This window comes from Engystomops pustulosus, chromosome 7, assembly GCF_040894005.1.
Source record: "Engystomops pustulosus chromosome 7, aEngPut4.maternal, whole genome shotgun sequence".
Lineage (NCBI taxonomy): Eukaryota > Metazoa > Chordata > Amphibia > Anura > Leptodactylidae > Engystomops > Engystomops pustulosus.
In genome coordinates this window covers 166,447,383-166,471,784 of record NC_092417.1, presented here as the reverse complement: position 1 = coordinate 166,471,784, position 24,402 = coordinate 166,447,383, and the positions used below count along the sequence as shown (strand labels likewise).

At 43.6% G+C, this 24,402-nt stretch overlaps 2 protein-coding genes across 7 annotated transcripts in view; one reads left to right on the top strand and one right to left on the bottom strand.

Moving 5' to 3' along the window:
• The window catches only part of LARGE2 (LARGE xylosyl- and glucuronyltransferase 2), a 35,612-nt gene extending 23,453 nt beyond the window's left edge, over positions 1–12,159 (top strand). The window contains exons 3-15 of the mRNA XM_072118820.1: positions 3,542–3,719; positions 5,405–5,601; positions 6,253–6,335; positions 6,452–6,575; positions 6,751–6,922; positions 7,153–7,257; positions 7,338–7,450; positions 7,535–7,660; positions 8,131–8,277; positions 8,429–8,862; positions 9,260–9,406; positions 10,988–11,183; positions 11,471–12,159. Coding sequence (XP_071974921.1) covers positions 3,620–3,719; positions 5,405–5,601; positions 6,253–6,335; positions 6,452–6,575; positions 6,751–6,922; positions 7,153–7,257; positions 7,338–7,450; positions 7,535–7,660; positions 8,131–8,277; positions 8,429–8,862; positions 9,260–9,406; positions 10,988–11,183; positions 11,471–11,668 — 2,142 coding nt within the window. The 5' untranslated portion in view covers positions 3,542–3,619 and the 3' untranslated portion in view covers positions 11,669–12,159. The remainder of the gene's footprint in view (positions 1–3,541; positions 3,720–5,404; positions 5,602–6,252; positions 6,336–6,451; positions 6,576–6,750; positions 6,923–7,152; positions 7,258–7,337; positions 7,451–7,534; positions 7,661–8,130; positions 8,278–8,428; positions 8,863–9,259; positions 9,407–10,987; positions 11,184–11,470) is intronic.
• A 5,481-nt stretch (positions 12,160–17,640) lies between these two features.
• Positions 17,641–24,402, bottom strand: part of PHF21A (PHD finger protein 21A) — a 71,188-nt gene continuing 64,426 nt past the window's right edge. For all 6 annotated transcript variants that reach the window (XM_072118816.1, XM_072118818.1, XM_072118813.1 and 3 more), the window contains one exon: positions 17,641–22,471. In XM_072118816.1, coding sequence (XP_071974917.1) covers positions 22,214–22,471 — 258 coding nt within the window. In that variant the 3' untranslated portion in view covers positions 17,641–22,213. The remainder of the gene's footprint in view (positions 22,472–24,402) is intronic.

Sequence of the window (24,402 nt, the reverse complement as noted above, 5' to 3'; positions counted from 1 at the left end):
GGGAGATGCTGGGTCATCTCCTTGTCCGAGTCTATGAATGTTGAATTCTACTAATTAGCCAGAAACTGCATAAAATGATGGTAGCCATAGAGTTATCGGACTATAACACGTAATTTGTGTCTATGGTAACGTATCTGATCCACGGGAATCTTAATGAACCGTGATTGTTCCATGTTCGATTTGGAGAGAGGTCTACATGGGTGGGGTGGCAATCTAATAGCAGACGGTGGGGTGAATCGAAGCGTGGAGAGTTCCTTCATCCATGAGACATCAATGTTTAGGCAAGAAGGCTCCTCTATGGACTTTCAGGAAGTCCTGCTCCATATCTCCATGGACCACAAATAATGGAAGGGTGGTCAGATGGTCATCACTCCTTCAGTCATTATATCAGAGTCGTTGTATCCTTCATAACACTATCCATATATGCTCCACTTTCCAAATCAATAAGGAGCCACGTAGACCAATTTCACGGACCAGCCCATAGACTGATGTTTTTTTGTATATGTCCTTTTTAAGGGAACCTGGGAAACTACTGGCAGCCCCTTTCTCAATTTCCCTCTTTTATCTGAAATCTCACCCTTTTTACCTATAAAAAATGATTTCTAAAGTCATGTGATACTGAGCAGAGAAGAGTCACCTTTTGCCTCAGATGAGTTAAGTTTAGAGGATGCTGGGGGAGTGTCAATTCAGATTCTCCTATCTTCTGTTCTTTAGCACCTAAAAACATGCTGCTGGTGTCCTATTAAAGTTAAGAATCTCATCTTTCAGAGCACATGTGATTTACAGAACCCTGTGTTGTATCATCCAGGAGCTAGTGATATTGGGTACAATGACTTGGGTAGAATTAGAAGATCGGGGCAGGTGTAAAGGACGTCTTGTTGTAACCTGCGGGGGCAGAGTCCTAATATTGATCCGTCTGAGGATTATTCTGTGTCCGATCATGAAGCAGGTGGATCAGGATGAACTGAACGCAATACCTGCCCCATGATCAGATTACAGGTGGAATTCTCCTTTAAATCTTAAAGTTGGCTCGGTTGTTAGATTGATGAGATTTGGTAACGCTGAGAAACCTGAGAGTTGCACTCCTGGAGACTTCTCTGGGGCGCAGATTTATAGGAGGACGTGTTATTACATGATAAGAGGGGTCAGGCTGCGGTGTGTGCGTGGGATTATGGGATTACGAGATTTAATGGGTTCCATTTCATATACATTTATGTAAACATCTAGTAATCCGGAATGTTGGATAATCCGGCCACTAATAATCCTCATGTACGTAATGGAGGAGGCAATAAACATGGATCATTAGCGGCTTCTATTAGAACATCTTCCTCCGGAGATGTTGTATCTTTCGGCAAACTACAATTATCAAGTGATGCGAGAGGCGCCCACTCACACATCAATGAGGTTTTCTAATGAAGATGCAACATTTCGCCTGCTTTTATAAAGCTTTTACTGAAGGTTTTATGACTTTACTACAAAGGGAGGACATAATGAAGACCAGCGACAAAACAATGCGGAAGACATATTCACAGAATATTATATGCGGAGTGTGATCTGCAGGCAGTATGTTATAGAGCAGGAGGAGCTGAGCAGATTGTACATCATGTCCTTTCTGCAGGCAGCATGTTATAGAGCAGGAGGAGCTGAGCAGATTGTACATAGTGTCCTATCTGCAGGCAGCATGTTATAGAGCAGGAGGAGCTAAGCAGATTGTACATAGTGTCCTATATGCAGGCAGCATGTTATAGAGCAGGAGGAGCTGAGCAGATTGTACAGTGTCCTATCTGCAGGCAGCATGTTATAGAGCAGGAGGAGCTGAGCAGATTGTACAGTGTCCTATCTGCAGGCAGCATGTTATAGAGCAGGAGGAGCTGAGCAGATTGTACAGTGTCCTATCTGCAGGCAGCATGTTATAGAGCAGGTAGCTGGAGATCCCTAGAGCACAGACTCTCTTCAGGAATAATCTGTGGGTTCCTGTGGTTTCTTGCACGATGAGGTGAAGGAAGTGATTGCACTGTGCGGTGTGTGATAGCAGATAATCCCTTCATCCAGGCCGGGACATGAGCCAGGGATACACTTAGCATCTTCCAGGTGTCTCCTACCTCTGCCTCTGTATAAGGAGACCGGTCTGTATGAGGAGTTACGGATGTAGCAGAGCTGAATTTGTCGATTATTTGCTGGAAGACCAGAACTACTACTCCCATTGTATCTGGTAGTAACGAGCACCCGCACCTAGTACTACATGTTACACATTACTATGGAAAGTTACACGCTGGAGGGCGTCCTACACCGGAGTCTATGTTCCGGCTTCTCCTTATCAAACCTCCGGCTGATAATTCATCGGGGAGTGTGAAGGATTTCCTGATTTCTGGCTCTGGATTTTCCGGTTCTCTTTTGTTTGTTCCTCATGTATGGACTTCAGTGCGCGTCGCCTTGAATCCTGACACTTTTTTTTTTTTAACTTTTAGGACGTTATATATAATTTTTGGAACCAAAATGTGTCCTTACAGATGATGTTATAAACATTTTACATCTAAAGCCTCCCTTAAAGGGAATGCATTACTTAGATACATAAGGTTTTACCTGTGATCTAAATGGGATGAGTGTTGAAAAGTGATCTCTTCAGAACAGGAATGTTTTAGACTAGAGGAGACGAAGTAACAAGTATTATTATATGAAAAGTCCGGGAACCTTTGTTAGCCCCCAGGTCATCAGTAAAGGGTTATCCCAATGGGATTTCTTAAAGGGATACTCCCATCAGCGGAGGAGTACCCTGATCTAGGGGGGCGTCTGCAGGAAAGGGGCTGCAGTATCATATGATATCTTACATTGACAATATCTGATGGGGGTCCAACTGCAGGGCCCCCACAACCAAGACAATGGTGGTCCTGCGTCCTCTGTACGAAAGAAGTATCAGGTCTCGCACGGATGTTGTGACACCTTTTTCCTTTGGGAAATCAATTTTAGCTCCTCCCCGTTGTCAAATACCACCGACCATAACTCATTAGTACATAACTAATTAACTTGGTAACTTTTTTTTTTTCCCCCATTACGGGAAAAGTCTGGGAACTTGGAAAATGGAATCATCAGGGCGGATAATCCCACGTCACTAGATCTTTAGTTATTTGGTGGCCGACTGTGATCTTAATCCAGTTCAGTGACCATAACCTTAGGGAGGCATTCAGGCTGATGATGAGATGACCCTGGAGGGGTCATAGGTCACAGTAGTCCGGGGGACTGTGTTACTAGAGGACATCTCTGACTTTTTGTAGTGACCGACCACAAACAGTACATAAATTAGCATTTTGAGTTCATGTAATGGCAAACGGTAGAAATTTGAAGGCAGCTCTGGTTGTGACTGGAGTAGAAGGCGATAAAATAAGTCCTTTAGTAGCAGTGGGTTAGATATTAGGCAGGACACATGATGGCGGAGCTTTTGTGATTTAATATTTAACCTGCACTGATCTCATGTGTTTGCCCGCGTCCGGGAGGTAGAATATAATAATCTGACCCTGAAATGTTCTTCCTGTTTTATTTCCAGATTCTAGGATGTTGCCAGCGGCCGTGATTTTGGACTTCCCCACCTGAGCGCTCCTGCACCGCAGTACTGCCAGGAACCATGCTGTGCCCCTGCCGCAACAAGGCCAAGCTGCTGGCGGGTTCCCTGTGCCTGTTCTCTGTCGTCACATGGCTGTACCTGTCTGTGGGCGACACCGGATGTAAGTGTGACATAGGACCCGGGTTATGTAGGGGCCTCGGGTTGATAGATAGATAGATAGATAGATGGATGGATGATTACTCTTGGTCCTATCTATCTATCTCCTATCTATCTCTGTATCTATCTCTATCCAAAGATATAATAACATCACTCCAGACAGTCACATAAAAAAAGTTCCAGTGGATTTATTCCAGGATAGCAGTGATGTTTCGGCTCCAAATGTCACTGCTATTCTGGAATAAATCCACTGCAACTTTTTTCATGTGACGTTCCTGAGCGATGTTATTATATCTCTGGATACTATTGTTGGAGGACCCGGCCCCGGGCCCTTGATAGCAAACACCTGGTATTTTTTTATATTTTTATTATGCCGATTTGGTCTTTCTTTTTCTGTCTGTCTGTCATCTCTGAGATGGATACATTAAATACATATGAGAAGTGATGGATAGAAAGATCTAAATGGATAGAACTAATATATTTATATCTATCTGTCTATCTATCTATCTCATATCTATCTATCTATCTATCTATCTCATATCTACCTATCTCATATCTCTCTATCTATCTACCTCATATCTCTCTATCTATCTATCTATCTCATATCTCTCATATGTATCTATCTATCTCATATCTCTCTATCTATCTCATATCTATATATCTCTTTCTCTCATATCAGTCAGTCATCAATGTATCATTTCATTATCTAACCTAACTATTTTATCTGTCTTATCTATTTTCTGATATCTACCTATGTATCTCATATCAATCATCCAATTATGTTTTTCATGTATACTGTATATCCTATCTATCTATCTATCTATCTCATATCTATCTATCTATCTCATATCTATCTATCCAAAGGAAAAAACAGCCCTCCAACAGGAGACAATAAACAGTGGGGAATCCTTTATTCCATTGTCTCCTGTTGGAGTGCTGCTTTTTCCTTTGGATATTTTTGGAGTACCTTTTGCCCGATTCTTACAAAATGTGCACCCACCATTTTGGATTTACTCTGTTTGTGCTGCTTGAACTTCATCTATCTCTATATCCAACCATCTCTCACATATTGATGCATCCTCTTTCAGATAGATGTGAGTTAGATAGATATAGGTAAATTAGATATGAGAGAAGTGATGGACAGATAGATATCCATCCATCTAATTATCTAACTCTTATCTATCTGAGAGATGAGCGATATGTGAGAAATAGATAGATCTAAAAAATGAGATATTTAGGAATATATATTAGATATGTCTCCTATCCATCTATCTCTCACATATCTAATCTCACAGATGGATAAGAGATAGATACCGGCAATTGGATATGAGAGCGGTGAGGGATAGACATCTATCTGATATGTTTATACCTTTCTATCTCATATCTATCATACGTCATCTATATAATATCTATCTCTCGCTATTCATCTATATCTTTCTCTGTATATATTATATTTCTCTGGATCTGTCCATCACACCACCTGTTATGTCTCTATATCTGGATATACACACTTGATGTAAGTCATCTGAACAGGTGCGGCCCCTCGTACTATTCCTTATGGGGGTCTCCCATCTCCATACAAGTGCAGAAGGTTCAGCTCCCTTGTAGGACACCCACTATCGGGGGGCAGTGACCTCTATCTATAGTCTCCACCACTGTCCCCATATACATATATGCCTCTTCCTGTAGATGGAGCGTCTCCGGGGGCCTCGGCTCCGCAGTTTCCCGCCAGGGCGCCCTCCGTGCAAGATCTGGAGATGAAACTGCAGGAAGCGGAGGAGGAGAACCGGAGGCTGCGGCTTCAGCTCGGAGAACTACGGAGCGAGGAGCACGAGGGGGACAACAGTAGTCGCTGCTCACAGAGGAGTCTCACCGAGAAGTGTGAGGTGAGTGACCGCTTATCTCTCTCCCAGCTGTCCCAATACACCACAAAAATATTTACACATTCCTGTCTCTGGGATCCTGCGTTTTATGGAATTGGGCCAGGACCTCTAAATCCTATAGACGGTAATGGAAGAGAAATGTTCAGCTGCCTCCCCCATCAACTTTATTTAGAGTTCAATTGACACCCCCATTCTTACTTGTTCTATCCTCTCTACTGTTCCTCATTTATTCAAGTAGGTGTTACTAAGTAGTCTACCCCCATCCAATCAGTGCGGCACCCCCCTAACGAAAAAGTTCTGACTCCTTCCCAAAATAACTTTGTTAGTAATGTTCAGAGCTCCCCCTAGTGGTGGCTTTGGGAAGCCAACATTTCAATTTTAGCTAAATTTCTTGTAAGGGGATTTGAAGCTTCTAATTCTCTCTCCACCACAGAGGAGGACGTCCTCAACTTTTTATACCTCATCTTCGCACCATAATAAATAGGAACAGATGAGAAGAATGATATTTACTGGACCGAATACCAGGAATCGTGATAACGCAGAGTAAATAGAAGCAGTTCCAGGAATAGACACCTCCGGCCCACCAGGCCACATGTAGACTCAATCATTGATCTTTCCTTGTTAATTCCTCCTGTCGTTGCACCTTTCTTCCAGCTCATTCACGTGGCCATTGTCTGTGCCGGACATAACAGTAGTCGGGATGTGGTGACCCTGGTCAAATCCATTCTGTTCCACAGGTAGGTTATCAGGGTGGGGAGGCATGACGTTCTTCATGATGGTGGCCCTCAGGCCCTGCACTAGGGATAACAGACAGTATTAATGGATTTTACCTTCTCCATCCCTGTATTTTTAGGAGAAACCCTCTTCACTTCCACCTGATCACAGATTCTGTGGCCCAACGCATTTTAGGCAATTTGTTCAGAACTTGGATGGTTCCGTCTCTGCAGATCAGCTTCTACAACGCCAGCGATCTCAAGGTAGGGCACAGACCGTGCAGTAACCAAGCCTGGCCACTAGAAGCGGATGGAGATGTCTGCCTCTGGTCCAGTCCTGGTGGAAAGTGACCTCATGTAATAGTCCAATGGCGCCCCCTTCTCCCCCGGTGTCCTCTCCATATGAGATTTCTCACGCTGTGACTTTTCCTCTCCGTAGCCTGAGGTTTCATGGATCCCAAACAAACATTACTCTGGAATTTACGGCCTGATGAAACTGACGCTGACTAAAGCTTTGCCCTCTGACCTGTCAAAGGTCATAGTCCTGGACACAGACATCACCTTTGCCACAGACATAGCGGAGCTTTGGGCTATATTCAGGAAATTCACAGGTAATCCACACTCTGGCCTAATGTCTGTCACTTTAAATCTCCCAGGATTTAAAGGGGGTGGTCAGTGATAAAATGCACCGATCTCGATAATGGGGGTCCTCCCTGCACATGTCTATGGGTCCTTTGACTCAATTTATCAGAGGACCCTTCTTTTCATGATACGCAGGGGTTCTGTTGATTGGTGGGTGGATATTTTTGGACAATCCCTTTAACCATGGCATGAATTACAGGTGAGCAGGTCCTGGGCCTGGTGGAGAATCAGAGCGACTGGTACCTGGGGAACCTGTGGAAGAACCATAAGCCTTGGCCGGCGTTAGGCCGTGGATTCAATACAGGTCAGTACCAATGTCACTGTGTGGAGTACTACCCCCATTATCTACTATGGTGTCTGATTGGTGACCTCTTTCCACCCCAGGGGTCATCCTACTACTTCTGGATAAGCTGCGTCAGATTGGCTGGGAGGAGATGTGGCGCCTGACCGCAGAGAGGGAGCTGATGAACATGTTGAGCACTTCCCTCGCTGATCAGGTGAGGCCTGGGGGGTATTTGTAGGGGGTTATAGATGGCTCCTAAAATATGATTGGAGGATAATATTTGCTTCTTTCTATTCAGGATATATTCAATGCTCTTATAAAGAGTTCCCCGTCCCTGGTCTACGAGCTCCCCTGCTACTGGAACGTGCAGCTCTCCGACCACACGCGCTCTGAACAGTGCTACAGCGAGCTGGCCGACCTAAAGGTGAGAGGTCAGCGCCCCCTGGTGGTGGCTGGAGGCAGTCAGATTACAGTTCATTTACATTCTATGTCTAGTGCAGGTTGTGACCATCTGAGGTTAGCTCCCCCTAGTGGTGGCTTTAGGCAATCAGAATTTAAATGCTCAGATCTATGTCTAGTGTAGACATAATTATGCTAACTCTTTATGTGGAATATCCCTTTAAGAAGTTTATCAGGAGGCCTGGTATGTGCAGAAGTAGGAAAAATATTTTTTAATGTACAAGATTAAGGCCCAGTTTATCCTGGAGATATGAGAGCGACAACGTTCTCAAGGCCAGACGGAGGCGAGCGCTGCCTCCTTCCTAACAAAGGACTAGTGTTAGCGCTGATTTAAAGGTATATTACGCCTTCTGGCACGATCAGTCCTGTGGCATCACTGGATAACAATGGCCCCTAATGGATTGTACTTAATATGTATTTCTTTCGCGCCTGCAGGTGATTCACTGGAATTCCCCACACAAACTCCGCGTCAAGAACAAACATGTGGAATTGTTCCGGACGCTCTATCTCACGTTTCTCGAGTATGACGGGAGCCTCCTGCGCAGAGAGCTGATTGGCTGTCCCAGCGACAAAGAGCAGGAGGTGAGAGCAGGGTCAATGGCTTATACCCATAGACAAGACATTAACGCAGTACAGCTGCCTTCAATATATAGCAATATTTTTTATTTATCCATCATTCTATAACAACCCCCTCGGCACTGCTACATCCTCACTGTTCAGTGTTTCTCTTCAGGAGGCCCTGGAAGAACTGGACGAGGAGGACGTCTGCTATGACTTCCGCAGGGAACGTCTTGCGTCGCACCGTGTCCACCTCTCCTTTCTCCCGCAGAAGACGTTAGCAGAGGACCCTACGGATGTGACTCTGGTGGCGCAGCTGTCTATGGACCGGCTGCAGATGCTGGAGCTGATTTGCAGACATTGGGAGGGTCCGGTCAGCCTGGCCCTGTATCTGTCGGACGCAGAAGCTCAGCAGTTCTTACGTTACGCACAAGCCTCTGAGGTTTTACAGTCTCGGACTAACATTGGCTACCACGTAGTCTATAAAGAAGGGCAGCTCTACCCGGTGAACCTCCTGCGAAATGTGGCCCTGAGGAACGCACAGACGCCGTACGTGTTCCTGTCTGACATAGACTTCCTGCCCATGTATGGACTGTACGACAGCTTGAGGTGAGTCCCAAACAGATCCATAATCTGTGGTCATAGGGACCAAGTAGTAGAAGTGTACAGCCACGTGTTTATCTCCTATGGACTGGTCACTGGATACCATATGGGGGTATTCCAGTTTAAAGCCAGAATACCCCGTTAAATGTTACCAGACTCTCAAAACGGACAACCCCTTTAATACGGGAGCTGCCTGGCATTCAGAGTACTGTCTGAGACCAAAATTACATTGATGCCCAGCCTATAGATGGCGCTGAAGAGACCCTCAGAGTATTGTATACTTGCATACTAATGGTAGGTCAGTATTTTGGGTCAGACTCATGTAGTTACTGCAGTCCATTGTGACTCCGTCCTCTGCATTTGGCTCCTTTCTCTGGACATCATTGTGTTTCTTTATCCTTAGGAAATCCATCGTACAGGAAAACATGGCCAAAACCCCAAAAGCTCTGATAGTCCCGGCCTTTGAAACTCTGCGTTACCGTCTAACCTTTCCCAAATCCAAAGCAGAGCTGCTCTCCATGCTGGATATGGGGGCACTCTACACCTTCCGGTAAGTTTGGAAATGTCTGGTGAAGGAGTTGTTGGAATAAAACTCTCTCTGTGACTGTGATGAGGATACATGGAAGTGATTATAATATTAGAGAGAAAGGAGAGGTTTATTGGAAAACTGTACAATAGAGGGGAGGCTCTAGAACCCTGGTGGCGCCTCCACCCTGGATACAAGATGGGATGCAGGTTCTGTATGGTCACCTCTGGGTCTATAGACCCTGCACACTCGGAGGTTGGTGAAGCTGCTCCTGGATCGGTGATAAATCTAGTGACTGGTGATTGGGGATGTGAAGTAATCTGGGAGAGATATTCCAGGGAATTCTTACAGTGTGTGGGGAGCATCATCCTGTACGTAAAGCCACGGCCATGACAGGACACATCTGAGGACTCCCACACCAGCAGGGGGCAGTGTGTCCTCCTATCACTAATAGGGATCACTGTCCTATACCATGGCCCCCACACCATCACACCAGCAGGGGGCAGTGTGTCCTCCTATCACTAATAGGGATCACTGTCCTATACCATGGTCCCCACATCATCACACCAGCAGGGGGGCAGTGTGTCCTCCTATCACTAATAGGGTTCACTGTCCTATACCATGGCCCCCACACCATCACACCAGCAGGGGGCATTGTGTCCTCCTATCACTGCTAGGGGTGCCTCTCCTATACCATGACCCGCCACATCATCACTCCAGCAGGGGGCAGTATGTCCTCCTATCACTAATAGGGATCACTGTCCTATACCGTGGCCCCCACACCATCACACCAGCAGGGGGCAGTGTGTCCTCCTATCACTATTAGGGGTGCCCGACTGTCCTATACCGTGGCCACCACATCAGCATGGGGCATTGTGTCCTCCTATCACTGCTAGTGGTTACTGTCCTATGCCATGTCTCCCCACATCATCACACCAGCAGGGGGCAGTGTGTCCTCCTATCACTACTAGGGGTGACTGTCCTATGCCATGTCTCCCCACATCACCACACCAGCAGGGGGCAGTGTGTTCTATCACTAATACGGATGACTGTCCTATACCAGTGATGGTGAACCTTTTAGCAGCCAAGTGCCCAAACTGCAACCCAAAACCCCCCTTATTTATCACGAGGTGCCAACAAAAAATTAAATCAGTAACGTATTGCTCCATGTTCAACAACTTGCAATCATATTGGCCTCCTGAGGACAGCAACACAGTAGAAAGATGGAAAATTTACTTCACTTCTTTCCAGTGTTTCTCTGTACACAGAGAATCATGGGGCCGGCAGGAGGTCCTCCAAAAATAATTCAGCCCTGACTACACATTCCCCCTCTTCCTACAGTCCCAAGTAGAGAAGGAAGTATCAAAATATTACTGAAAGCTGCATCTTTTAAGTTGCTTAGAACTGCTGGGGCAATGGCCTGGGTGCCCACGAAAAGGGCTCTGAGTGCCGCCTCTGGCACCCGTGCCATAGGTTCGCAACCACTGTCCAATACCATGACCAGCCACATCACCACACCAGCAGGGGGCAGTGTGTCCTCCTATCCCCTGCGCTTAGTATTGCTGTGTAACTTCACGTCTCCTTATGATTTGTGATCTCTCCTAGATACCATGTATGGGAGAAGGGACATGCGCCAACTAACTATGCCAAGTGGAGAATAGCGACCACTTCATACCGTGTGGACTGGGCACCAAACTTTGAACCTTATGTAGTTGTCCGGCGAGACTGTCCAGAGTATGACGAGCGATTCCTGGGATTTGGCTGGAACAAAGTGTCTCATATCATGGAGCTGGATGCCAAGGTACGGACGTTTCTCCATTCTCTGTTACTAGTAGTTGCCTTCTTTGGGAGAGCTCCAGTACTGACCCAGAGTTACAGCATCATAGTTCTGTCTGCAGGACACCTCCTGGGGGGGGGTGTTATGCTGGGATGGTTTGTCGTATACATGCACACTTGGCCACTTATGATATGAGTGGGGCAGATTACATCTATGTACATTACTATATCTATCCTAAATAGAGCATAGGCAATGAGAGGCTGTCCATGTCCTGCTTGTGACCCGCTGCTGTGTTCTTCCTCTGTCCCCAGGGCTATGAGCTGGTTGTCCTTCCTAACGCCTTCATCATCCACATGCCTCACGCTCCCAGCTTCGATATCTCCAAGTTCCGCTCTAGTGAAAACTATCGGCTTTGTGTACAGACGCTGAAAGAAGAATTTCATCAGGACTTGTCCCGGAGATACGGATCTGCCGCTCTCAAGTACATCGCAGCCGAGAGGAACCGGTGACCTTCAATCCAATCGGACCTTGTACGAGTCCTACAGCGCTCCGGTGCATTGGATCACTCTGTGCCTGTAGCATATCCCGGGCTCCACTGCCTTACTGAAGAGGGTCACCTGCATTTTTCGTAGGGATCATTGTGCCTCTTTCCAGACTTGTGGATATTTTTATATTTCTCTCTGGAGACGATCACAGCCGCCGTCTAGTCCTGTTCACTGGATTCTTTGACCACTGCTCCGGCTCGGATTTTTCCAATACTATATATTTTATTTATTTATGACTGATATCCAGAGACACGGAGCACAGCCGGGACGGGATTCCTGTCTGATACTTGATTCTTTTTTTTTTTTTTTCTAAAAAAAAAAAAAAAAAAAGAAAACCCTATGCCAATAAAATTCTGTATGATTTCTTAATTTCTTTCCTATGCTTTATGGTTATATACATGTTCAGAGTACAAGGGGTTAATGCAGGGTCAGGACTTTACCCTCTTCTACGTCTTAGTGTATTATCCCTTGAGGAATTTAACCACTCGGAGCCAAATCTCCACCAGTCTCGTTACAGACTTGTATCTTGTGACTGGTCAGAACACATTGCACTTTTATTTAAAGGGAAAGTGTCAGCAGTTTCTGACAGCGCTATAGGGGTGATGGTTAAGCAGTTTAGGTGATTGACTGAACCAATCACAGAGGCCTCTTTATGTGCACCCATGGGAGCGGGTCCCAGGTTTCCATCCGCTATACAAATAATTCCCTTGAACATTGTTTACTTAATATGGACCCTACAATTATCCATGTGTCCAGTATCTGTCCCCATATAAAATACTGTAGTATAGCAGTGTAGTAGGATCAAACAACCTAGGGTTAAAGTACTCTGGGGGTCTGAAAAAATAATAAAAAAATAGTTAAATCACCCCCTTCCCCTAGCACTGATAAAAATAAACAAAATCATAAACATGTTGGGCCAAAATGTCAGCTCAATCAAGATACAAAAATGGCTATCCCATGAAACGCCATTTTTTCGTAATTTTGCAATATATAAAATTATGTAATAAAGTGATCAAAAGGCCGTACGGTCCCCAAAATGGAAATAAAACATACAGTCATCTCACAAAAAGAATGACACCTCGTACAGCTCCATACAGCGAAGTATGAGAAAGTAATTGGCGTTAGAAGACGGCGAAACATAAAACCTTGTGTACGAAAAAAAAAATTAAATAAAAAAAAATGCATTAAAACCTGTATTCATTTGTTATCCCCCACATGTAGAAGTAGAAATGTATTATAAAAAAAATCAAAAATGAAAAACTAGTAAAATACAATCTGCTGTCCCCATAGAATAAAGTCGAGGCGTTATGTGGGGCGCACAGTAAAAGCTTTAAAAACCAAGCGCAAAAGAAAAGGACATTTTTTTTCTGAGATTTTACTTCTGCATTCTGAATTAAATACCTTCACTATGAAATGCAAATTGTTACACACAGAGAATAAGCCCTCGTACAGCAAAATTTTATATTTTTGAAAGTGGGAAGTGAAAAATTAAGGGAAAAAAAAAAAAGGGCCGTGTCCTTAAGGGGTTAAAGAAAAATTCCAGCTAAATGGCACAATAAACGTCATTTGTTTTTCAGTGCTATTGAAGTGATTGGGTCTGTAATGCCAAGCACTGCCACTATACAACGTGCGGCAATGTGCTGGGTGAGCAGTAGTTCCCCCTAATTGATGGGCTCCTACCAACCTAATATTGGCGACCTACGCTAAGGACGAGTCATCAATGTTAACATTTAGTGAACCAATGCCAAGTGTACAGTGTGCCATCACCCAATGACTAAATAAAGAGGAAATATTTTTTTCATGTAGAGTTCTGAAGATTTGTACAGAAGATAAAACATTACCTCTAGTAGTTGCGCTGCTCCAGGAGGCAGATGCGGTGAGGACACTTCTGGTCGGTGCAGATCTGTACAATAAATCACTGTCTGAATAAATAATAAGGATAAGATGTAACTTGTGCATTTCCAGTGGGTGCACTACAACTCTCAGCATGACCAGGCTGCAGACTTGGCATCAGCTGGAGGTTGCAGATTACATGTAATTATTGTGAATGCACAAAGCTACATATTACGTAAATTTTAGTAATACAAAAACATATTATTACCATAGGATTATTTTGCTTCAGACACTTGTGACTCAGCGACTCCATAAGAGTTGATGCTGCAGACTTTAGGACACTTGCTGAGGAGAGGGGATGCACTTAGTGGTAGCACAGCGCCCTCTGGTGGTAAGCAGGTGATGGCGCAGCTGTTAGCTCTGCAGTCTTCTCATCAAATGTGCATCATATTTATATAGAACCATCCTATTCCGTAGCGCTTTACAGATTATGGGACATATACAAATAACATAAGACATTACAGAGTATTAATAGTCATACGGAACAATAGGAGTGAGGGCCCTGATCACAAGAGCTTACAGTCCATGAGGATGAGGGGGTGACATCAGAGTTATAAGAGCTCGTATAATTGTCCGGCCATTCTTTACAAGGGAATGGAATAAAAATAATTTGATAAATAAAGATGCTGCTGCTTGAACCAGTCATCAGCATCTTATATACAAAGTCCAAGGAGTAAAGAGAGCCAAAGTTGCATGTGGTTATGGAGTCTGATAGGAGCCTAAAGAGATGGGTTTTAAGAGCACATTTGTATTAGTCCGGGTCAGGGCATTCCAGAGAATTGGTGCAGCTCGGGAGAAGTCCTGGAGACGTGAGTGGGAGGTTTGAATTAAGGGAGAGTATAATCTAACATCACTGGGAGATCACAGAGCACGGGAAGGGCGATAGATTGAGATGAGAGAGGAGAGGTAGGTGGGTGGAGCATCATGCAGAGCTTTGTGGATGAGGATGATTATTTTAAACTGTGTTCAGAAGGAAATGGGCACAGACTGGAGAATCCGTGTAGCGTTTGGTCTGAAAGACTAGCCTGGCTGCTGCATTAAGAATACAGTTTCCCCAAAAATAAGACAGTGGGGCTCATTTACTAAGGGTCTGCGGACCGCACAAACGTCGGATATTCCGTTGATTACCGTTTTGTGCCGCATTTAAAAGGGGATTGTGGCACACGAGATCGGATTTTGGCACAAACACACCGGCTTTCACGCTACACAATCATGGGGCGGACCTTTAGATGATCCGTCGGATTCGGACTGAGCACGGGATTAAACATTTGCATTTGTGTGCATCCAACGCACTTACATGCACCAGGAAGAAGAAGGTGAGCTCCGGCGGACCTGAGCAGGGAAGTGACACATGCAGGATATCGGGTGCACGATTGTAGTGAATCGTGCCGGAGTCCATGATCGTCGGACAATGCACAACGGGGATCGCACAAGGCACGGGTAAGTAAATGTGCCCCACTGTCTCGTATTCATTTTTGCTCCTAAAGGCGTGCTGGGTCTCATTTTCAGAGGATTGTTTTTTGATGTACAAGAATTAACTGAGCAAAACAAAAAAAGCATTTATTGTGCTTTCATCCTATGAATTCACACCCATGTCACGACCTCTTGCAGTATCTAAATGATCTACTAATACTAATGTATGGGGAGGCGGGAGCTATAGCAATGACTGGCGCTAGGTCTTCTCTTCAGGGGACGTCTTATATTTGTAAGCGTGCAAAAATATTGTACTAAGTCTTTTTTTTGGGGGGGGGGGGGGAGGGGAGAGACATATTTTCAAGGAAAATGGTAGATTGGAAAGGAGAGAGTTTAGTGAGTGGAAGACCAGAGTTGCAGTAATCTAGTTGAGAGTGAATCAGAGTGACAATTGCCTATTTCTTACAATGGAAACCTCTAACACACCAGATTCTGGAGATGTTTCTGAGATGTATTTGGCAAGAGATTGAATATACAGAGCAGGAGAGGTCGGAGTCCAGGAGGGTTGGGTCGGTTAGTAAACACTGATAGTGGGGTCTTGGATAAGACAAGTGTCCACGTGTATAAGAGGGTCTTAAGACATCTGTCCAGGTTTATTCAATAAGTATACACAAGCAATGGCTAAAAAAACAAAACAAAAACTGTGGATTTAAAAGTCTGGGTTATACAGGTTACCTTTTAACATCAAAGTCTGCAAAGAAGCTTCATACACTCACAGCGACCCTCCACAGATATCGTGGGGCTGGTCTCTGGGGCAGAATCCTCTACATGATCTTAGGATAGGTTCTCATTAGGGTTTTTGCCATATACGTCACCTGATGCGACGTATAGTGGTCAAATGGAGACAACTATGCCTCAGTCTGCCAGTATATGTCAGCGCATCCATGGGGAGCTGAACGTATATAGAAGAACGTGATGAGAACCCAGCCTTACTCTTTGTGATCAGAGAATCATAACAAATCTAATACATGCATGTTCTCAATATATAAAGTATCTGGTCTAGCACGGCCTGACATGTCATATGACTTGCTTTCTGCAGGTCTAGTTATTATGAAGAAGAGAAGCTACTCCATAACACTCTCTCCTCTCTCCATACCCCCTGCCCGATCGTATAGACTACTACCATGTAATGGGACATCTCCATGAGCAGCGACTCATTTACAAGATATTTCCCAGTGAATGTTAAGAATACGTCTGTTAAGTGAAGAGATTTTGCAGCATCGTGCTCCACTTTTTATAATGCGGGAAAATGCCGCATTATTTAGACGTCTCTCGTACATCACATTTATCACAGCGGCTAAAAAGTGTCAAATTAGACACAACTACTAATAACAGGAAACCAACCCTTTTCACATTGCAACATTCTTCATTGTTAAACAATCCGTATAAGTGGTTTTGGTATCCGATATGAGGCTTAGAATTTCTAGTGTCAGGTGGGCGGTCCCAGGCATTCTTCTCTAGACCAGGACCACCCACCTGACACTAGAAAGTCTAACAAACACATTGGTCAATATTTATCGAGCAATCTGCTACAGCATTCTGGTGTGGACTGCACATACATCTACATACTGCTTGCACATGTATTTATGAAGTGTTTGCACCAGTATTGTATTGCGGCTGCACTATGTCCTCTGCAACACAATACATATTCGCACCGGCCTCCATATTTATGTGTGAAGTCCAACATAACTGTGGCGCCCGCCCGTTAAACTGAGTGCACCAGAAAAAAAGACTGGTTCACTCAGTTTAGGCTCTTTGGGTCACCGAGCAGTGCAGTTTGCTTCACTTTTAATAAATGGGGTCCATTGAGTGTTAAAAGTCACAGCAATGATTGTCCAGGAACGATGTGAGCTAGAGAGAAGAATAATGAATTAGTCATGTGCCACCTAATAAATGCAAGGAATTGAAATGAGTGAAGGGTCCTATTGATTGACATAGATGCAATGATACTCACATCACAGATGTGTCGCTCACGCCCAACGCTATTACCTCTCAGCCAATCACTGATGGCAGCGGTCACCTTCCTCCGATAGGAAAATACCACGTAGCCTCTAAGTGTCAAGATGGGAGCAATAAACAGAAGACATCATAAAACAATATTAACCATCGGACATGTACACGGTCTCACAATGCCGTCAGGAGGTGGAGGCTCGGGATACACAGAAACAATGACGCCGCCTTTTTTCATTCAGTTTTATTTAATAAAAATGTTAAAATAAATAGATACAAATTGATCAGACGCTCTGTGTTCGGCCCCCTCCCACCCCCGACCCTACCAGTTCCCTAAACTCTAAGCACAGTTTTACCAAAACTGAAAAACACAGACTTCCAATTTTACAGAGAAGGCAGAGTATTTGCAGTTCACTACCATTGGGCCTGGAAAAAAAAAATATATAATGTATATTTAAAAATAAAAACAAAAAAAAAAACAAACATAAAAAAAGTTCCCATTACAATAGATAAGGAACGCCTCTCAATTTTATACGAAAACTTAATTATACATTTTTTTCCTATAGAAAAAAGGTATGTTACAATATTTGTTTTTAATTATGATATCGACATTTGACAGATTATTTTTATCATCATCATCATTATTAGTATTTTTTTGTTTTAATCCCTAAAATGCAGCACAAGAGATGTGAGAGCTTCCTCACAGAGCAGAGTGTGTGAGTATTACATATACCAGACACTATCTGGAAGTTTTCTGTATTATTATTCATAACTATTGCTCCTAGGCTGAGAACAGAAATAAAAAAAATAAAAATAAAAAATAGGATGTGGGGGGCTTAATGCAATGTAAACAAGGACAAGGAGACCCAAAGTGTAATGTGATGGGGGACTGAGTTTAGAAGGTACTGTAGGGAGGGGGATACCTCTGCTTGGTTCTGGATCACTGACGCACGGGGACGAGTCCTCTCAATTTGGGACTAAGGGGAAAAAAAAAATTTAAAAAATGATCCATAAAAAGCCCTTAAATTTATTATTGGGAAGGAAAGAGGACAGAGGATAACTGCCCCTTTAACACTGCATTAAGAGAAGCTACGACCAAGGGCCGACACATCCTAGAGAGGTGTAATAAGGCAGGGCTGCCACCGGAGGTCACCACCGCCCCTCAACTGCCCGAAACCTGTGAAAGGGGGGAAGGGGGGGGGATAAACCCCATAAACATATGATATGGTTCAAAAGGATGTCACACATGTACATGGGATATTTATACCCTAAACAGCTAGTTTTGTTCAAGGAGATGATTTTGGGTGGAGACAGTCATTGCATATTGGGCTGGGTAAGAAAATGGCAGCTTGCACTGGGTACACATGATAGGGACACTAAAATACCAAAACATGCTGGTATTTCCATATCGCATAAGTAAACATTAAAAAGATCCCATTATAACTTATTGGGATCCATTTGAATTCAGATCAATAAAACCAGTCATGGCAAAGACAGAAGCCAAGGCGGTCATTTTGGCCTATATACTGTGTATATACAGTAAGCCAAACCTAGTGACCATCTCATGTAGATCGGGGTCTAGCTACTGTCCCGCACACTAGACGCCTTATGCAGACAGCTGTATGTGTGACCTAGCCGTACACTATCTCACAGCAATGGAGACCACAGGCCCTGCCCATACAGAGAAGCCCCCGCGCTTCAGCGTTTGGTGTCCCTTTAACAAGCCAGATGTTCATACCGATTTATATTGGACTTCACCCTTCTGTGAGCACATCTACATCGTGTACATGTGACATCCAACACCCGTACTAAAAAATAATATTATAAAATTAATTTTTAAAAAAGCCATGTTAAAGTAGCTCCTCCTCTATTTGCTAGATGCACCGGGAATGGAGGCCCAGTCACTCCCCTGGCTGTGTGAACAATGCACAATGATTCCTATTTCTTATCTATACATGCACAGAGACACCCGCAATGATAGGGTAATGCAATAAGGCACTTTGGACCGTGCTCACTGCATATGTTCTTTTTTTGGGGGGGGGGGGGAGACTTTTCTAACTGGACAAGGATAAAGGAGAAGTAAAGTCGACTACTGACATATATATATATATATATATATATAAGGAGATGTGATCCCTCATCGGTGCATACAGTAGTGTAATGGGTTCAATGGGTGCAAATGCAATGAAAATTTGGACTATTATGCACTATGTTGGCCAGGGATGAATCCCCTCACACGTGGCCACCAATCTCTACCACCGTGGTCAGGACACAATCTATTACCTGGACTGCGAAAAGTGATCCCCACCTGATGTTACCGTTTTACTAATGATGTAGAAGGTTTCACAGCATTAATGTGTACAACGTACCCTACACATCAACATACTGGGAGGGCGAGAGGTGCAGAGGAATTTATCTTATATAGTAGTAATGGAGACCCCACGTGATCACCAAGGAATTAGTGGGATTATCTGATGAATTGGTTCATTGCAACATCCAATCGGCTTTTAACTAACTTTTAGGGAGGGAGATACCACATTTTTAATTTTGGGAGAGAAATACTAGGAATCTGATTTACTACTTTTAATAGATAATTTAATGGGTTTTCCAGTATAATCCTGATGCTCGGTTTTTAAGGTAGCCCGCTCATATCAGATTAGTGTAGGTCCTACCCCCTGTACCCCCCACTATTTTGTGTTCCTCAGTGTGCCGTATATGTTGTACTGGTTTTGTTAACCGCATCTCTGTCAGATTTAAGTGAATAGGAGAGAGATGTGTGTAGTTCCACGAGCAGCCACTGCATCATGTATGGCGCTGTGCCTAGTAATAAACAAGGCCACAACGCTCGTCTGTGCATTGCAGCCCCTTCAACTATCTGATCGGCAGACTGGCTTGAAGAGGTACCCCCATTCATTTGATACTGATATTTCATGCCAATGATAAAGCATCAATTATATTCTCTAAAGTCTATTATAACAATAGATCAGGGATTTTAGGGTCTGGAGACAAATTTTTCAAAGCAAAGAGCTCCAAGTTCTCGATTTAAAAAGCATAAAAATCATGACGGCCTAAAGCCACCACCAGGGGGAGCTACCTGGACCTTAGATTTATCTTCGTAACTATCTACTTTTCTGGATTTTGAGGGGTGTAGGAGCTGGATTACAGAAATACTCTCTGTATATGTCCTGACACAAGTCTATAGCTAAATTATATGAAAGGTAGAACTCACAGAACTCTGAATTTGTGTTGGCAGGTGACCAGCAGGTTCACATTTATGCGTTTCCCAAGCTCAGGAGCTTCTACAGAGTAGGACAGAAGTGCAGATCAGTGCACAGAAAAGTGAAACTACCTATGTATGAGCTACTGTCATACAAAAACGATCTGTTTCAGCTCCTATGGTAACAGTGGATGAGAAGGAGCCCAAATTTGATCATATATAGAGATAAATCGATAAAATACCTGTAGGTAGCATCTCCCGAGCCTCCCTAAGAGGATGGCAGCGTCTGCCTCTATTCCAGTTACTGCTAGCTGCAAGTACTTGGCCCTAAAAGAAACTCTAAACACACAAAATTCTGAGAAAATAAAGAAAACTAAATTCCAATTTGCCCACCCAGTATCCCCCCCCCACATACTTAGTAGTTCTTTGTCAAATATGGGGCAGGGGACTAACCCTGTGTAGCCTGCAGGATTTCTACAAGAATGTCTATCTATGATGCAGACTATGTAGGCACAATGTAGGCGGCTACATTGCTTGTCAAATTGTATCATCCATTTCGGAGTTTAGTGTTCCTTTAATGGGGTGGTCCCACAAATCACACTCGATCGCCTATGAGAAGGGCAGCTCTGCTCACCTACTAAGCACTGACAAGGAGAATTGTACTGAATTGTGTCACCAGGATGGGTTCCCTTCTAAGGTGGTCATTTGGATATCTGACCAATGTGTAAGCCATATACTTGATGTACATAAATAAGGGAGGCCGTATCCATCAGAATGGATTGCAATGAAGCATTGCAGCATCCCTAGGCCGCCAGAAATTCATATTAAAAACCCCGTGCCACGTGTATGAACTCAAATAACTGTGCACAGAGATGTCTTATTTCACCTCTCTGCCGACAATAGGAAGACATGTTTGTAATAGTTTGTACCTGGGCCTCCTGATTTCACACAAAGCAGGGAGGGAAAAAAAAACCCAAAAAGTAAAATAACAAAAAACACCCTACCCTCAGGTACTCACAGACTCTCTCTGTATTCTATTGGCTGCCCACTATAACTAAAGGAACGTGTTGTGCCATTGGTAGTGTCATTGATGGGAGACTACACACAACTTGTGTTCCATTGAGGTGTACCCAAAACCCACACAACCTAGTCTGCTTTGCTAATACTTCTGCAAATTTTTTTTTTTTTTTTAAATTAATGCAATGAATAATAATAATTACCTTGGTGGTAAAATTACCAAATTTCCATTTCGTATGGAGATGCTGGCACATATGAAAACAAAAGAAAGAAACAAACAGCTACTTCTACACCATGACGCAGAGGATGGGCATTCCCTTCCATACTCCACTATGGAACGCAGCATATTATAGACATGTCGATCAGTGAGGACACCGCTGCCCTCATCAGAGAACCTTAAATACTGACTAAACATCCTTCCCCCTCCACTTTCTGCTGCTAGGCATTCGTATGAGAAGAATAGATCTTGTAATTTTTTTTCCATTTTTCTTTCTTATTTTTGGTACATCACACTGAGTTTAGTAGACTTTTCCTAGTCTTTGGACTGGTAATGTATTGCCCCCTCCCTCCCCACTGAGCTCAACATAAAAAGTTTTACAGAAAGGAGGAGGAGTTCTCAGAATCCCACCGTGTCCACACATCCACCTTTTTAAGAAAATAGCAAAGAAAGAAAAAAATAAAGATTGATATCTATGGTTGCTGCGGAGGCTGCTGCAGGCACACACTGGTGTAAGATAGAGAGTAAAGTTAAAGATTTGTTTCTATTTGTCACTTGGCATGGTGCTGGCAGGAGGCGCCAGCTCACACGTGGAACACACAGAACAAAAGGTTGATTGGCAAAACTCCAGTGCTTACGTCTCTGCCCTGGGAAGTCACTGTGGTTATGGTCCAGTCTCTCCCAGGAACTGTTCGGACGCGGCATATCTTTTTTAAGAGTACCCTTGCTCACAATAAATGGGTCACTTAGTCTCTTCTGCCTGGGTGCAGTTCTGGACACAGCTGGGTGATGGGAAAGAGGCTGTGACTGGATTGGGTTCTGGAGGGGGGCTGTTGGCAGTAGCGGTGCAGTCCTGGCTGTGGTTAGAGGTCACCTCTGAGTTAATAGGTTTGGTGAGGTCTATATCCTGAATGAGTCGGATAAGACGTTTCACTTTGTCCAAGGAGCTGTGCATGTCTTTTTGCCGGGACAAGATGCTGTTCTTCATTTCCATGCATTTCTAGAAAACATTGAAGATCATGTTAGAGGGATAGAGTCAAAGATTGAGCAAGTTTGATCTTAACCCCTTCCCGACATGTGACGTAATAGTACGTCACATGTCGGGTCCCGGTACATGAAGAGGGCTCGCGGGCCGAGCCCTCTCCATAGCCAGTAAGTCTTTGCTGCATATCGCAGCAAATGCTTACCGGTAACACCCGCGATCGGTGCCGGTTTTACCGCTGATCGCCGCCGGCTTAAAAAAGACAGCGGAGCGCGGGCGCCACCATCTTTCCGTGGATCATCGCTCCCCGTGACGTCATCGGGGAGCGGCGATCCGTCGCCATGGTAGCTTCGGGTCTCACGAAGACCCAAAGCTACTTCGGGTTAACCCATTCATTACAATGTGCTGTCAGCACATTGTAATGTAAGAGTAGTAAAATCCACATATACTGCCATACTGTAGTATGGCAGTATATGATAGGATTGTACAGACTGAAAAATAGTAACAATAAAAATAAAAAAATTATAAATAAAAAAACCTAAAAATTCTAATCGACCCCCTTTCCCTAGAACTGATATAAATATAAATAAACAGTAAAAATCATAAACACATTAGGTATCACCGCGTCCGAAAATGCACGATCAAAATATGATAACGTTTTTTGACTGCGATTAACCCCGTAACGGAAAATCGCGCCCAAAGTCAAAAATGGCACTTTTTTGCCATTTAAATTTTTTTTTTTAAATTCTATAAAAAGTGATCACAAGGTCGTACAGTCCTAAAAATGATAACTTTGTAAACGTCATCAAAATCCGCAAAAAACGGCACCACCCACAGCTCCATACACTAAAGTATGAAAAAGTTATTAGCGCCAGAAGATGGCAAAATCCCCCCAAAAAATTTTGTACAGGAGGTTTTAATTTTTTTAAATGTATGAAAACATTATAAAACCTATACAAATTTGGTATCCCCGTAATCGTGCCGACCCAAAGAAGAAAATGTAGACCTGTCATTTGGGGTGCACAGTGAAATCCGTAAAATCCAAGCCCACAAGAATACGGCACAAATGCGTTTTTTTACCAATTTCACTGCATTTGGAATTTTTTTCCCGCTTCCCAGTACATGGCATGGAATATTAAACACCACCATTTTGAAGTGTAATTTGTTACGCAGAAAATAAGCCGTCACACAGCTCTGTACATGGAAAAATAAAAAAGTTACAGATTTTTGAATGTGGGGAGTGAAAAATGAAAACGCAAAATCGAAAAAGGGCTGCGGCGGGAAGGGGTTAAATACCGGATCCAATATGCCACCAATGCTACTGGTAGTAGATGCCATTGCAATGATCAATTGGAATCTGACCTCTGCAATCTATAACAATCGGTAAAATAAAGGGTCTGCAGAGATGCTTCCACTTCAGACCACAAAGCTTTGTAGGGGGAAGGAAGTCAGGTCCACCTGCCTATTAGATCTGTCAAAATGATGGCAACTAGGTGATTATGATAACTAACCATTTCATTATCCTTGAACGTTTCCCAACTCCCTATCAAATATGAGATACCAGATATCAATAAACCGTATCTGTGAAACTAAGGATAGGTGATAAATTGTGGATCGTGAGTGTCTGCATAGATGGACACTGCAAGCAATGGAAGGGAGTACCCATTCATTCTATCAGATCTAGTACGAGGGACCCTCATTCTAGAGGTCAGTCAGACCCCTACTAATGTACAGCTTATCCACCTACCCTTTGGATATGGTATATGTTATATTGTTGGACGAAACCCTTTAAAATTAGAGCTACAATCAATGCTAGGATGATCGCTTATTACAAATGTAAGTTTCCATAGCAGATTTTTTTTCAGTTACTAAAAAACAATTTTTCCACTGGACAAAGTATTTATGTTACGCATTTGGTTTGAAAAACATCAATACTGATTTCAATGCTG